The sequence below is a fragment of the Sapajus apella genome, unplaced genomic scaffold (assembly GCF_009761245.1).
Source record: "Sapajus apella isolate SASKATOON/1434 unplaced genomic scaffold, GSC_monkey_1.0 scaffold132, whole genome shotgun sequence".
Lineage (NCBI taxonomy): Eukaryota > Metazoa > Chordata > Mammalia > Primates > Cebidae > Sapajus > Sapajus apella.
Window position 1 is genome coordinate 3871274 of NW_022437072.1, and position 16963 is coordinate 3888236.

The 16963-nt window shown below is 39.2% G+C and overlaps 1 protein-coding gene across 7 annotated transcripts in view; it reads right to left on the reverse strand.

Annotated features, from left to right (window-relative positions):
* KCNT2 (potassium sodium-activated channel subfamily T member 2) overlaps window positions 1-2064 on the reverse strand; it is a 412694-nt gene extending 410630 nt beyond the window's left edge. Inside the window, exon 1 of one of the 7 annotated variants that reach the window (XM_032262881.1) lies at window positions 1498-2063. In XM_032262881.1, coding sequence (XP_032118772.1) covers window positions 1498-1592 — 95 coding nt within the window. In that variant the 5' untranslated portion in view covers window positions 1593-2063. Of the gene's footprint in view, window positions 1-1497 lie in introns of all 7 variants that reach the window. The other 6 variants (XM_032262880.1, XM_032262875.1, XM_032262878.1 and 3 more) reach the window with 6 other exon arrangements.
* Between the last annotated feature and the right edge of the window lie 14899 nt (window positions 2065-16963).

Below are 16963 nucleotides of genomic sequence, written 5' to 3' on the forward strand. Positions count from 1 at the left end.
TTTATGTGTTTAATCCATCTCAGACTTTCTACAAAGAGGGTATCTATTCTATATAATGATCCTGAGGTCCTGAACTAAATTAAATATACATTCAGTCACTATGAACATCATGCTACATTTGATAAGCCATTTACACAAGCTAATACAGTTTATCTAAATGTCAATTCATATTACAAATTCACTCAAAAATTATTTTATCTTCAGTTTATCCAAACACTTTACGAGAATACTGAGAAATTGGTATTACTTCTTTAAATTTTTAGCCAATATATGTGGTTTTGCCTAAATAAGAGGCTGAATCAAAATATCCTCTATGAAACACCCATCTCCCTTTAAATTACTAATATGAGACCAGACAAGATGCCCATAATTGATGCTCAAGATAAAATCCTCAGTGTGTAGAGACAGGAGTTGGTATTGGGAGCTGTAAAGATGAGGAAAAGAAACAGTGTATTGGCCAGTGGTCATTGAGGAGGGGATTTTGGATTGGACCAATAATGGATCTTTTATATAATTAAATAGAACATCAATACCAAACTAAACTTCAAGGAAACATTTCAATTGACTGGAGAACCTAGTTAGTATACACGTATTATCGTAAAACAAAGAAATGTGGCATGATATGGGATGACTATTCCAGAAAACATTAAATGCACTGAAATACAAAATGTGCTTTTTAAACAATGAGACAGAAATAGACGGAGGAATTTCAGAAGTTTGTGCAAAGCAGTAATACTATAAATAAAACACACAAATGATATGTTGCTAACAATAAATATTCCACTTTTGAAACTTAGTTGTAATTTTGAGACATATATGCTGTTTCAGTTAAAAATGTACTAGTTATGAAAAGGCTGTATCATGCTATACAAACACCATTATTCATAATGGTAAGAGTGACCTGTTCAAAGTGAGTATATTCTAATGCAATGGTTGCCATTATCACTAACTACATGTTACATATTAAAACCAGTGGTCTACCTAAAACATCAAATGTTTAAACAGCATAAAATTTCCAGTGGCAAGCAAGTAGACACCTACTCAAGGCAACACAAACAAGTAGTAGGTAAATAGATGCAGGAGATTTTAAGTTTCGAATGCGCTTTTTCAAACAACCTGGATGCGGTTTTGAGTCTGATTAACCACCCCTAAGGAAGAAATGCAAATTTTTGGGGACTGATAGCGCATACCATTTGCGTGTACGGTACCTCCGATACCAGCCTTACACACATCCTAGAAAAGCACACATAGACAAAAGAATAATGCACTCGCCAACTGAGTGCAATAAATGCATTGCAAGCGTAAGAAAAGTGCAAAGAAAAAGAGTTCCTCATCTATAGCAACAGTTCTATAGAGTCAAAATGGAGAAACAAATCAGAGTCCCTTTTACTCCTCCCCCAGCCTCAGTCTCCCATTCTCCCTCCTCTCCCCTCGGCCCTCCCATTTCCGTCTTTTTTCCAGCAGTATTGACAGGGCAAGCCTGAGCACGCCACTCACCTGTCGTCGTTCTGCCATCCTTGGTCCCCTAGCAGCAAATCTCGAAACCTGTACCTGGGAGGCAGAGGGGGCACTTCGCTCTCCAGGTCAACCATCCTTCCTCAAAGAGTGGGAACATCAAACGACAAATGGAGGAGAAACACTGCGGGGCGGAGGGAGGGGACGCGGCCGACGCCGAGGCCGAGCGGGGCCGGGAGGGAGGGTCGGCCGCCGCCGGAAGCTGAGGCTGGAGAGGGGCCGGCGCCGCGCTCCGGAGGGTGTGAGGGGATGATGCAAACCCAGCCCGGGAGCAAAAGTCTGGCTCTGACGGGAACCGGCGCTGCCAAGGAGCCGCCCCCAGCTCGGCGCCGCCTCTGGTCCCCAGGACTAGGGGGAGGCGGTATAAAAAGTTACTTCGCCGAAGAAGACGCGCGGTGCCTCGAAAGACGGGAGGGGTGGGAGCGAGCGCCGCTGGACGGCGAGGCACCTCCCCTCACGGCGGCTGGCGGGGCCCCCCGGGCGGCCGCGCGGCCGCAGCTCCCTCAGGCGGGCTCGCTCCGGCGCAGCCCGGGGCCGGCGGGAGTCGCGGGAGGTGGGCTTCGGCCCCCGGCGCGGCCAACCCGGCGCTCCCCTCAGTCTCCCGGCGCGCGGGAGCGGGAGGCGCAGCCAATGAGACGCCCCCTCATTAGCATAGCACGTGACGGCACGGGCGCCCTGGGGACAGCCAATGGGGGCAGCTGAGGAGCGGCTCGCGGGGCTCCAGACCCTGCTCCGGGAGGGGCCGGGGGCTCGGATGCCGCCGGCGCCTCGCCGGCAGTCCAGGTGGGCGGGATGGAAAATGGCACGTTTCTGCAAGGGGAATCCCCGCTCTCAGCCCCAGGAAAACCCCATTTTTTCTCACATTCGGAAAGGAGGGAGGTGTTTCCCTGAACTCGGGGGAAAAATGAAGGGCCACCTTAGGCCGCTGAAGAGAAGCGTTTAGATGACAGGGAAAGCGCCGCGAAACGCGCTGGGGGCCGCGCAGCCGTCAGTTGCTGCTGCTGCTGCTGCTGCTGCTGCTGCTGCGAGCAGCGCCGCGGGCTTCGGTCCGCTCCTGTCAGCGGTTCACACCGAGGAAGAAGTGAGCCCGCAGACCAGGGTCTGCTTTTCAGGGGGAACCCCTCTTGCGGGGACCCCACCACGCAGCGCGGCTCACCGTTCTTCCTCCAGGAACTGCCTGCCTCCGAGTATGTACGGACCGAACACTGACCATCGGACAGCCTGGCGAGGACACACAGGCAGCTTCTGCCCTTACTCAAGAGCCCCTCGCTTGTGTGGAGGAACACGCTTATTCCTTGATCAATCAAAGAACATAGAGATTTGACACTAATCAAAGAACATAGACAGAGATTTGACACTAATCAAAGAACATAGAGAGAGATTTGGAAATGCCTGTTAGATACACACACTTCTTCATGGTGGAGGTCAAGGAAGACATTGAAAATGAACTAAGCCTTCTGTATTCATTTGCAGCCTGCTTTAGGAAAGGGAAGAAATGTGAAGGAAGCAGAGAGAATACTACAAGTAGAGGCAAAGTGATTTTTCAGAATACTTGGCTTATCCAGAAAATAGTGATTAATTTGGCATGATGAATCCTCAGTAGAGGCCATGTAGCAGAGGGTTTATTAAAATCTAGAAATGAAGGAAGAAATCACCAAAATTTGTAACATCAAATAAGATGACTACTGAAACCTGAAAAAATAGCAGTTGAAATAAAAGTCATACCCTTTGTCTCTATCTTCAAAATCCTACTGATACTTCCAGACCCATCTCAAACGGCATATCCTCCATTCGATTTCTTGGTTTTTACAGCTGCTTACGAAGCCTTCTTTCTTCGAACCCCTTTGTTTAAACCCTTCATAACCCATGTGACTATTTTGCCTGGAATGCTTACTATAACCTATATGATTATCTGTGCATTTTTCTTACATCTCTTCCCGTTTCCCTGTGCCTTAGCTTCCTCTAGCACAGGACCTTCAAAATAGCCACATTTCAATAAACGCGTTCAGTTGTATTAAAAGCTATTAAACCTAGGAAATTTTTTTTTCCATCCATCCTTGCGCTCCAGTGGTATTGTTTTTATGAAATCATAATTTAGCATGAACTTGTGTAATCACTTTGCTAAATAAGAAAGTAATATTACTACATATTAGTTTGTACATATAGAGAGAGATCTGGTTTATATTTTAGCCCTTATCATCTCCTATTAAAATGATTCTAATAATTTTATTTTTAATGTTCCAGGTTAGAATTTATATTGTTATAGTCTATCTTTATTATTTGGATGACTAGAAAATCTGAAATATTTTCATATCATTAACAGACTAAAAATCAAGACACTAAAAAAAGAAAAAAATAGCAATTGATTATTAGACTCCTGGGATGCTAGAAGTTAGAGGGTAAAGCAACAACATTTTACTTAAAAGAAAGCTGTATACCTCTATTTTACACTTTTGTGAAAATCTTTGTTATTTGGCTTCCAAATACTCAGATAACAGAAGAGAACAAATAGTATGTTAAAAAAAAATAAGAAAAAACCTTCTGAGCTAATAGTGTCACAGCATAGCTTTTAAGGATACAAATGGTACAAAGTAATGTGCTCAGTCCTGCCAGTTGGAAACTACTGCAGGGACGATACTTTGATTCCCTGGTGTTCTTTGAAATTGTCCAAGTGAATTTTTTTATTATAAACTTAAGAAAATTAGAAGAATAATGTAATATATGGAATGCTATTGATATGGTTTGGCCCTGTGTCCCCACCCAAATCTCATTCTGAATTGTACTGCCATAATTCCCACATGTTGTAGGAGGGACCTGGTGGGAGATCATTTGAATCACAGCAGTGGTTTCCCCCATACTGTTCTCATGGTAGTGAATAAGTTTCATGAGATCTGATGGTTTTATCAAGGGTTTCCACTTTGGCATCCTCCTCATTTTCTCTTGCTGCCGCCACATAAGAAGTGCCTTTAGCCTCTCATCATGATTCTGAGGACTCCCCAACCATGTGGAACTGTAAGTCCAATTAAACCTCTTTTTCTTCTCAGTCTCAGGCATATCTTTATCAGCAGTGTGAAAATGGACTAATACAGTAAATTGATACCAGTAGAATGGAGCATTGCTGAAAAGATACCCAAAAATATGAAAACAACTTTGGAACTGGGTATCAGGCAAAGGTTGGAAGAGTTGGGAGGGCTCAGAAAAAGACAGGAAACATGTGGGAAAGTTTGGAATCTCCTAGAGACTTGTTGAATGGCTTTGACAAAAATGCTGAGAGTGATATGAACAACAAAGTCCAGGCTGAAGTGGAGATGAGGAACTTATTGGGAACTGGAGTAAAGGTGACACTTGTTATGTTTTAGCAAAGAGACTGGCAGCATTGTGCCCCTTACCTAGAGATTTGTGGAACTTTGAACCTCAGAGAGATTATTTAGGGTACCTGGTAGAAGAAATTTCTAAGTAGCAAAGTCACCTAGGTGACTTGTGTGCTGTTAAAGGCATTCCATTTTAAAAGGGAAACAGAGCATAAAAGTTCAGAAAATTTACAGCCTGACAATGCAGTAGAAAAGAAAAACCCATTTTTTGAGGAGACTGTCAAGCTGGCTGCAGAAATTTGTATAAGTAACAAGGAGTCAAATGAAGTCCTCAAGACAAAGGGGAAAATGTCTCCATAGGTCTTCCTGGCAGCCCCGCCCACCACAGACCTGGAAGCCTAGGAGGAAAAGATAGTTTCATGGGCCAGGCCCAGGGTCTTATGCTATGTGCAGCCTAGGGAGTTGGTGGTGCCTTGTGTCCCCGCTGCTCCAGCCATTGCCAAAAGGTCCCAAGGTACAGCTCAGCCCATGATTTCAGAGAGTGCAAGCTCCAAACCTTGGCAACTTCCATGTGGTATTGACCCTGTGGGTGAACAAAGGTCAAGAACTGAGGTTTGGGAACCTCCACCTAGATTTCAGAAGATGTATGAAAATGCGTGGATGCCCAGGCAAAAGTTTGCTACAGGAGCCGGAGTCTAATGGGGAACCTCTGCTAGGGCAGTGTAGAAGGGAAATGTGGAGTCAGAGCGCCCACACAGAGTCCATGCTGGGGTATTACCTAGTGGAGCCATGAGAAGAGGGCCACCATCCTCTGGACCCCACCATCCTCCGGACCCCAGAATGGTAGATACACCGACAGCTCACACTGTGCACCTGGAAAAGCCACAGGCACTCAATGCCAGCCCATGAAAGCAGCCAAGAGGGGAGGAGCTATACCCTACAGAGCCACAGTGGTGGAGCTGCCCAAGACTATGGAAACCTATGCCTTGCATCAGCGTTACCTGCATGTGAGACATGGAGTCAAAGGAGATCATTTTGAAGCTTTAGAATTTGACTGCCCTGCTGGATTTCAGACTTGCATGGGCCCTGTAACTCCTTTGTTTTGGCCAATTTATGCCATCTGGAATGGGTGTATTTACCCAACACCTGTACATTGTATCTAAGAAGTAGCTAGCCTGCTTTTGATTTTACAGGCTCATAGGTGGATGGGACTTGCCTTGTCTGGGATAACACTGTGAACTTTTGGGTTAATGCTGAAATGAGTTAAGACTTTGGGGGACTGTTGGGAATGCATGATTGGTTTTGAAATCTGAGGCCATAAGATTTGCAGGGGCCAAGGGTAGAATGATATGGTTTGGCTCTGTGTCCCCATCCAAATCTCATCTTGAATTGTAATCCCATAATTCCCATGTGTTGAGGGAGGGACCAAGTAAGAAATAATTTAAATCATGGGGCAGTTTCCCCCATACTGTTCTCATGGTATTCAATAAGTCTCATGAGATCTGATGGTTTTATCAGGGGTTTCCGCTTTTGCATCCTCCTCCTTTTATCTTGCCACTGCCATGTAAGTGCCACATAAGTGCCTTTCACCTCCTGCCATGATTCTAAGGCCTCTGCAGCCATGCAGAAAGGTAAGTCCAATTAAACCTCTTTTTTTCCCAGTATCAGGAATGTCTTTATCAGCAGCATGAAAACAAACTAATACAACTATCTTGGCATTTTTAAAAATATAGCAATATTTGAGCATCAAAACACATTTATAATTGGAAGATCATTTTGCTCCTTGTATTTTTTTTTTTCAGGCTTCTGTAGGTGGACTTTTTATTTTTTGTCATTAGTTTTGACTTCTGGTTCTCCCATCTGTCTTTCTACTCTTTCGTTCTTTTTTTTTTTTTTTCTTGTCATGCCATGTCATTTCCCGCTGTTAAAATATGTTTCTCTCTTTCACTCTTTTTACCTTTTTTTCACTGTGCCCTTTTAATTGCCTACTTCATAAATATTTTCCTGTATCTGTGTCTAAACATTTTTATTCTACTATGACATGAGATTTGATTTTTGAAAACAATTTCAAACTTGGTTCTGAACATTGCAATTTTGTATCTTATTCACTGGTGTTCTCAAATCCTCTAATCAATATCTAGTGTAAGTTAGAGCAGTGGAGGAGATTGCCCCACACTAACGAAAAGAACTTCCCAAAATTCCCTGAATGATTATGCCAGTGGGGTAGAGTAAGTGTCACAAATGAAGATTGAGGAGAATGGCTTACTAGTTTTAGAAATTTTATTCTTATTTTCTAGAAAACATGTGATATCTTCTCATTTCTCCTTCTTTTTTAATTAAAAAAGTTCATTTTTTAAAAATCTCTGCTTTCCAATACACTGATTAATAATACTGATGTTTTAAGAGAAAAAGAAAAGATTCATTCCCAAGGATGAAGAATGATTAAATTAACCATTTTAACACCATACTGATAATTAAGTTGTGAATAATGAGCACAGTTGCATTCTTAGACTATGATTGGGGATTTTTACCCAAAACTCAAAATATGTGTATATCACATATGTCATTTTTATGATAAAATTCCTCAAGTTGTCAATGATTATGTCTACATAGCCCTATAACTACTATTTGAAATGAAATTTAAAATGATAAACACTACTTACTATATTATTAGGCTACCCACTTATAGATACTATATCTCTGTAGGCAGAAGAGATGATAATCCACATCCCTTCAGATAGCATCATTAAGCAACATGATACCTCTATGAAGATGGATGTGTGTTCTACTATGTGTTTCTTTTTGTTGATTTATTTGTTGTGTTTTTGCTCTTGTTTTGACAAGTCTGTTTTATACCAATCTACTATTTTTTATCAATAAAAATGTATTAAGTGGTTACCGTGAATTGAACTTCTTGTAGTCTAATGATTGAGGGTAAGTGCTGAAAGACAGAGAATCCGACAATTACACTAGAATGTGAAAAGCCTCAATAGTGATTAGTACAGGCTGCTGTGCTGCTAATGAGCATATACAGGCACATGATTCTAGTTTTGGAAAATCTGGGGAGGCTTTCTGTAGAGGCTGACATCTATACTGAAGAAGGAAAAACAACTGAGTAAGTAAGGCAGAGGCAAAAGTAACAGTGAGTAAAGTATACAGGCCCAAGTGAGAGCAATAAGAAAGCATGGGTGAATCCAGCAGATGCAAAAGTATCACGGACTTTGAGCTGGGGCATGGGTTTGAGTGAGGAGGAGTCAGAGAGGGAGGGAGAAAAAATGGCAAGATTGGCACTTTCATTTATTAAGGACCATATCTGAAGAGCCTTGTAAACTATACCAACAAGGTTGAGTTTTATTTTGAAGACAATAATGACTATCTTGAGGATTTTAAGCAGGTAAGTAACAAAGCCCAATTCATGCTTTGGAAAGATCTCCGCGGGAGCAGTGTCCATAACTGATTGGTGGGGAGCATAAGAATGTAAGAAAGGAGACCATTTATGAGCCATATGGTGTCTTAGTCGAGCTATGTCAATCGTCTGAAATGAGGCAGTGGTGACAATGCAGATGAAAGCAAAGGACAGATTTACAGGAACTTAAAATCACAGAATCGATGGGATGGTAATGGAGAGACTGTGAAAGTTAATGGAGAGTGAAGAATCAGTGATACTTCCTAGGTTTCTAGGATGAGTAAGTAGGTGGAGGGTATTACTGTTGGATGAGAGGGGAATACAGAAGTAGATCTGAGTGAGAAAATGACTTTGCTTTGAACCATTTGCAAAAGGCCAAATGGAGAATTCTAGAAGGTTTGAACATGTGGGTCGGAATATTTAGAGCAAATACTTTTCCAGAGATACAAAACTGGAAAGCATCAACATGTAGGTGGCTGTTGAAATTGAGGAAGGATAAATGCACCTGGTTCTTACACTATGAAAGAAGAGGAGGGTAGAGGCTGAACCCAAAGACCACTAGGGAGAAGGATGAATAAAGAGCTGGGAGCAAAATCGACGGGAATTCAACTTCTACCACCAGAGCAGAGAGACACGTGTTTCTCTATTTTCTTGATTAGTTTTATTCTGTGACCCTTGATTCAAGCTAAAATAGATTCTATCTACAGAAATAAAAATGTAACAAAACCTGTCCTATATTCTAAGCATGTCCAGCTACATGAGCAGAATCATTTTTATTTCAGCAACACTGAAAAGAGGAAGGAGTAGAGAAAAAATGAAAAAGGTAGAATGTCACATTTGATTCACAAATTTCACCTGATTAGCACAGGTAAATAATACAAAGGAAGGCCATGTAGAGACTTATGTATGAAGATATTCCAATACAGAATATAATTTATCCAACATTTCTAGTATTTTTGTCAACCACTCTAAAAGCACAAATTGTGGCCAAGGTGAAATGTGTATGCAGACCTTATGATGAAAACCTGTCACAAGACAGTTAATGTTTTATTACATTCATAGTAATATCCGCTGTGATCTTCTGACATTTCTTTCCCTCTTCTCACATATCTCTTTAAAGGTGCATGCTATTCAACACTACTCTTAATGATAACACATATACCTTCATTTATGTACTTTTAAATCTCCTTCATATTCACTGAATTTTGAGGGGAGGGAGAACATAGAACCAAACGGAATTATTTAGTGGCAAATGTGATTCAGTAACACTGAAGTACATACTCCTACGACAATCAAGAAATCAAATCCACATTATTGTTCTACCTACAAAGCAATTTATCTGTGTGAAAAAAATCTTCATCAGTTTGGAAAACTGTACTTGTTTTTTTTTTTTCAATATTGAATCTTCCCATATTTATGTTGCTAGTGTCCCAAATACTGCCATGGATAGATTGAAGGGTGCACCTCTCTTCATGACCATCCTTCCAGCTTGACCATTTGCATATCTGAACCTGCTTAAAAATAACTACTACAATATTTGGCAATTAGTGGATGATCAATAACTGTCTAATGAATGAATAACTTCCATTTCTTATTCATATCATCTGTACAATCTTACTCATAATCCAGAGGTTATAAGTAATGCAATGTAAATGCTATAGAAATAGCTTGCACATAATCTAGGTATTGTAAGTAATCTAGAAATTATTTAAGTGCACGGAAGATTGTACATAGTTCATAAGCAGATACTATGCTATTTTATATAAGGTGCTTGCAAATCCACAAATTTTGGATTTGAAATTAGAGGGTCAGAGACTACCCCTAGGCAGTGTGAGAATTGAGTTAAATGTTGTTATCTGTGTAGCCTCCTAAAACCAATTCCCCACAGAGACCAAGAAAATGTAAATGAACTAAGTCAGACCTTTGTTACTGTTAAAGATTGAAAACATAATGTTGCTAATAATATTGAGAAAACAATTAGTACCTACAGTGTGAATAACTATTATTTGCCAGGTCATATAGGAGCTTTACAACAACTCTGAAAAAATAAATAACATTGTCCTAATTTGAAAGATGAGAAAATTTAAGCTCAGAAAATATCAGCCAGTTAGAAGATGCTAAGCCAAGATTTAAATAATTTTCTGACTCCAAAGTCCATGTTCTTCTCAATATACTGAGGAAAGAAGGTTTTTATTTAATAACTAGTAGATGTTGGTGTTTACCAATTGGTAATATAAATTATATAACAAAATTGTAAAATTGCTTCATCACTATCCTACTCATCTCTTTAGCTCTAGCCTCAATTACCTTCATTCATATCGTGATATATAAGAAATACATACGTGGTCTCAGTCCCTGGTTCCCGGCATATGCTCCTAAAAATCTTGAAATGTCTGAAATAATAAGAGTGTCTTTTACATGCCAATGACTAGTGGCCGGGGCCCTTAGACATTTTCAGGATGAGGGCTGTTCACCGGAAAGATCAAGCCAGGATTTAGTGAGTTGAAACTTTTATCCCTACCCCCAACCTCCAGGGAGAGAAGCAAGACTGAAGAATGAGTTGATCACCAATGGTCAGTAATGTAATCAAGCATGCCTGTGTGATGAAACCTCCATAAAACCCCAGAGGACAGGTTTTGTGGAGCCTCTGGATTGCTAAACACACGGAGAAGCCTGGAAGGTGGCGTGCTGGGGAGGGCATGGAAGCTTCAAGCCCCTTCTCATGCACCTCGCTCTGTGCATTTCTTCCATCTGGCTGTTCATCTATATCTTTTGAAATTTCCTTTTAGTAGACCAGCAAACACAAGTAAACTGTTTCCCCAAGTACTATGAACTGTCCTAGCAAATTGACCAAATCTAAGGAGAGGGTCATGGTAACTCCTTGACTACAAAAAAAAAAAATGCAAAAATTAGCTGGCCATGTTGGTGCTCGCCTGCAGTCCCAGCTACTCAGGAGGCTGAGGTGGGAGGATGGCTTGAGTCTGGCAGGCAGAGGTTGCAGTGAGCCAAGATAGCACTACTGCACTCGAGCCTGGGCAATGGAGCCAGACCTTGTCTCAAAAGATAATCAACTAAATTTTAAAATTCCAATCTGGGAAAAATATGTTGCACATGTAGACATTGTTTTGAAATGTGCGCATCTGCATGCGTGTGAATGTGTCATACTTAACCAAGCCATGCAAATCCTTAAAACACTGTCAGAGCCTTACATTGAGGTCTGTTAGATCCTCTCCCATAGAGGGTTTGATTTGAGAAGCAGGATAATGCTTGCAAAAAGAAAGAAACACACATAGCATGTCTTAGCAATTGAAAGTTTTACTGATATGTGAAATACTGTCTTTTATTTTTATTAATTCTTAGTACTGAGAAGTTTAACTGACAAAGAAGAAAACTTTTTAAGTTATTGCTGAATTATGTCTACAATATATCAACAACTTATATAGTTACTGTCTATTGATTCCAATAATAATACTGACTTTAGATTCATTAGTTTAAAATCTATCAAAACTTGAAAGTTTTTATACTTACAGGATAGACATTTTCTTCATTTTGAAGATGATTAAACAAAAACCAAAAAAGACAAAGTAAGTCACTTAGTGAATATTTTAGTGTAATTAATATGAAAATCGATTTTTCCTGATTGTTATGCAATGCTCCTTAGCTACAAGCTAACAGTACTTTCGTTGCAAATGCTATGATAGTACAGACAATGCATGACAACATATCAAAGCAAAAGATGTTGCCTGTTAGTGGGAAATTAGGAAACTCATACTTTTTCATACAGAAGAGTGTTACATACATCGAGAGTGTCGGTGTGCTACATATAAACACATAAGTTCTTTAATATTTATATATTTTCCTTTCCCACAAAGATATGTTGTAAAAATTAAGGATACGCCATCATATACCAAGTTTATATTCTTATTTATTTTTAGGTAGCTCACCACTTCCAAGTGTTAAGTGGTAGCCCTGTTTCCATTAACACCTTGATTTGTACAGTTTAAGTGTGCAAATAATTAAATATGTATGTTTACTATAAATTTTTTATTGTATAAAAATAAGAATGAAACAGAAAACACAAAGAGTGATGCTATTGTCAAGACTGAACACACAGACTTACGGATTGAGAAAAGGCAGGAAGTCAGTAGGTATGGCCATAAGCAGCAACCGCTTACCTCATTTGAATATTCTGTGTTCAGTGCTCAAGAGAAGAACAAAATTATAGAACAGGAGATGCTATAGATGTATAATTAAATAGGCTGATAGCTAAAAGATTGTATATTATTAGTGATTTTACATCTTTTTAACTGAGATTGGACTAGTTTATTCAACATGCATGTCTATTATTTGAGAGTAGTGAGTCGTCATGCATCTTTCTCAATGTAAATGCTACCTTTGTACCTTCAGATCACTCCAGCCTAAAGAGTACAAAAATTGTATCTCATCTTTTACACATACAAACACATTCACACATAAAATCTGAGAAAAGTTTCTTCAGCAGTTCCATCATTTAGGCTGTGAATTCCAGAACTGGCATAGCTTAGTCTAAAGCCTACCCCTAACTCTTTACCTTCCCCCACATCTGGGCTCATTGCCTCCCCTGTCCCCTCTTCCTCACTGCCTCACTTTAATCAGCTACCTGGGAAGCAATACCGTTTGACAGTATACAGCTTATGAATCTGGACTACTTGGACTTAAATCCTGAAGCTGGCATTTACTAGCTGCTTGATCTTGGACAATTTACTCACTGTGCTTCATTTTCCTCATCTACAAAATGTAGTAGAGTGCTTACTTGGGGGAATCAAATACATATAAATAATTTAGAATGGTGCTAACCACATAGTCCGCTATTGTTATTATATGTGTTTTTCCGAATATAGATATACACATTTTTAGAATTCTTTTTCTTAATATAAACTCATCTTCAGTGTTTAGCAACTAATGGATTTAATTATGCTTTTCAAGTTTTACTCCACAGGTTGAACAGTTTTGACTGTGCCCAAAGAGATAAACTAAAGTATGTACCCACAGAGCAACTAAAACAACATAAGGGTACTAAAGTTAAAAAGAAAAAATCTGGCTGTTCAGTGATTTTTCTGGACTCCCCTGGAAATAATAAATATGGATAATCAAAAAACCTTAAATATTCTGTAGTTAGAAGCCAGAGCATACAGGCATTTAAAATTAAAACAAGCATCTTGAATTACATTCACATGCATAGCAAAAAAATATATGCACCATATTGAGTTCAGATGCAACAAGCTGAACATGTGCTACAGAGCTAAATGAGTAATGCAATTTTTACACTGGGTCCACGCAAGCTTTGCGGTTGCAAAAAATAAGGATATGACAAAAAAGCAATCTGGAAATGTCATAACCAAATCAATAATTAAAAGTTCACTACCTCCCACTCAAATATCAATACAAAGTACATTAAAATACTGATTACTATGCAGAAAGACAGATATGATATTTAAGAATATTAGGACTACTAACATTTCTGACAAGACATTCACCCAGATTAAGAAGCAGAAATAAAAAACAACTCTAATTTGTGCTTTGCACTTTCTATTTCCATTCTTTTTGCCTGCAAGCCCACGAGCTCACTGTACTTAAGCTCTGAGAAAATCACCAGGTTGCACAGTGTGGTACAGAATTACTGAATGCCGTTAGATGCTAATGACCTGACAGCCAAAAGTGAGTTTTCAACTAATTTCCTGAATTAGGTATAGGTTGTTTTTCTAGGAGTTGACTACCAAATTCTCTAAGGCCATTATTTTTTGATGTCTTATCTGTTTTATTCAGGCAACTCTTCAAAACTATTTTATTTATAGTTTAATTAAACTAGAACATGAGTCAAATGAGGCTATGATTGCTAATACAAGAAATCAAAGTGTGTGGGTTTTATATTTTCTATCAATTTTTTTTCTCAATTCCCTTCATTGTTGAAACTCTTGCTAAGGGTAAGTTCCTAATAAAACCAACACAGGTGAAGGGCAGATTCCAAATGCCTAGGTGAAGCTCAATAACGATTAGAAAGAGTAATCTAGAAGCCAGGTTATTCATGCTGAAGTCATGTGTGAACTAATGGGCAGCAATTACTCAAATAGGGGAGAAAATATACGTGCCCATGTCATAACCCAAAAGGAAAAAAGAGAACTTTTTGTTTAGTAGAGATAGTGCAGAAACTGAACTGTGAAAGAAGAGCCAAGTTAAGAAGTCAAGTCAAATGTGAAGTGGAGATGCTCAATATAAGGGGAAGATTCTGTCAGTTAGTTACATGGAGCAAGAGGAGTCATAAGAATAAGGACATCAAAGAACATCCAGGTCAATATGACTTATCCAAATTAGCAGATTGTAAATTCTCACACAAGGAGGTTTTGCCACTATTCATAAGGGCCAAGGAGCAAAATGTCCCAGTATGTCACTTAGGATGTTCTGAATTATAAGTAGCAGATATATGATCTACAATGTCATTTTAAAAATTAAATAAATTTATTATCTCACATATGGGAAAATTCAAACGTAGGTCAGCTTTAGTGAAGGCTTTATATAGTGACCTATGCATGCCACAAAGGACTTAGTTCCTCTGCATGCAATTGCCATTCCTTCTACATCCCTCCCTGTGATTTCAAGACAGCTGCCAGAAGCCCTAAAGACTAGTTTATTCTCTTCCAGCAGAAATAAGAGAATATCTTTAAACCTAGGATTCCCGACAAAACCTAAAGCTACCAGAACAGATCCCCCAAGGCTTTGGTTTTCCAACCTGCAACTAAATAATAAAGACGGCTGAGACAATCTAGTCTGTATAGCTCATTCTTTGTCCAGTTCTTTTCAGGACAAAACAGAATAGACTGCAGAATCTCTGCATATACTGTACTCAAAATAGAAATGTAACGCCTACTCTGAGATCATATTGCACTAAGGATATTATGATATTTGTCCCAATTAATTACATTGGACTTATTAATAAATTTTGGCCTACTAACATCTTGTTCCTACATATAAAAGTTCTGGGTTTTTAATTAGGTCATAGTGGCATTGTACCACACCTTTCTACATATTGCATGGGCATACGATATAAGGTGGTTCAAAGAGTACGCGCAATGGTGAAGAGGAATCTTTCACGTACGGATGTCAGGAGAGAAAAATTCTTGTTCTGGTAGGTTTCTAACTAGGGGCTATGTCTGTCCATATTGTGAATGGTCCGAAAATACCTAACTTTGCAGTGACACAACGTTTATTTTTAAGCTTCTGGATCTGGCTATGACTAAAGCAAGCACCACTCCTAGAGTACCCACTCGTAGGAATCAATAAGTTATCTTTTAGCTTAAGAGAACAGAATTTCTATCACTATCACCTGAAAAAATTCTTAGTAAATTACATCAATCCCCTCAGTAGTGCTATGAATAATTATCAGTCATCATTGGCAAACAATGCCAGAATCTTTTCCTAGTAAAACTAGGTAGTAAAATAACTTTACAATTTTCCTCAACAAATTTTATTGCTTTTTGGATGCTAATTTTCAAATCATTGGCACAGACTAACATTCCACGTTCAGGTCCCAAATTTTGTTCTGTAGTAATTACACACCCACCACAAAGCATCAGTCCATCTGATCTCACAGAAAAAAATTTCACAATAATAGTAGGCTTTCAAACATATGCAATTAAAAATATTTTACTCAGGCTGAGTAAAATATTTTTTTACTCAGTGGCTCACACCTATAACCCCAGCACTTTGGGAGGCCGAAGTGGGTGGATCACCTGAGGTCAGGAGTTTGAGACTATCCTGGCCAACATGGTGAAATGCTGTCTCTACTAGAAACACAAAAATTAGCCAGGTGTGGTGGTGCACGCCTTTAATCTCAGCTAGTCAGGGGCTGAGGCAGGAGAATGGCTTGAGCCCAGGAGGCAGAGATTACAGTGAATTGAGATCACAACACTGCACTCCAGCCTGAGCAATGGAGTGAGACTCTGTCTTGAATAATGAAAAAAATTTACCCAATGTTTTACCTAATTTAAATATATTATTTGTATATCTTTTTTAACTGCATGAATTGAGCATTCCTCATTTTTGCAATTGTATTCATCTCTTTCTGTATTGCCAACTGAAACAACCACCAAGTATAAAAAAATAGGTACCGCTGTGTCATCAATGGGACCAGGATACAACCACATTTTAAATCACAAAGTCCAAATAAAAAAAAAATTATTGGGACCAAAATAGGAAAAAGTGTCAAAGGTAAGTGGAAATTCTTAGAGATTTTTAAAATAGTGCAGAGGTTTTTCAAAACGGATAGCACAGCTCCAAAAGGATTCAAGATACCTTCCATGGAAGATGTGGATAGTATCCAGTGTAATAAAGCACGATTGAAGAGTGTAGAAAGGCTGAATAAGAAGACACACAGATATGCCATCTTTTCAGAAATCAGTCAAGATGAGAGTACATACACCACAATCACCTTGTTGACAGCTAATCAAAGCCAGCTGAAAATAAATTAGTAGATTCTAAAAATGTCACAGATACCTGCAACATAGGGCTTTACTGTGAAAATGAAAACTCCAAAGATTTTCTGCTCAGCAGACATGAGAAAGGCAAATAAGAGTGAAGACTATTACTGAGGAGATGACAAAACAAAGATGATGAGGATATGTCCTCAGTGTTCACTACTTTAGCTTACATCTCTCATCCTTAATTTTATTTCAGCAGATATTTAAAACAGACATGT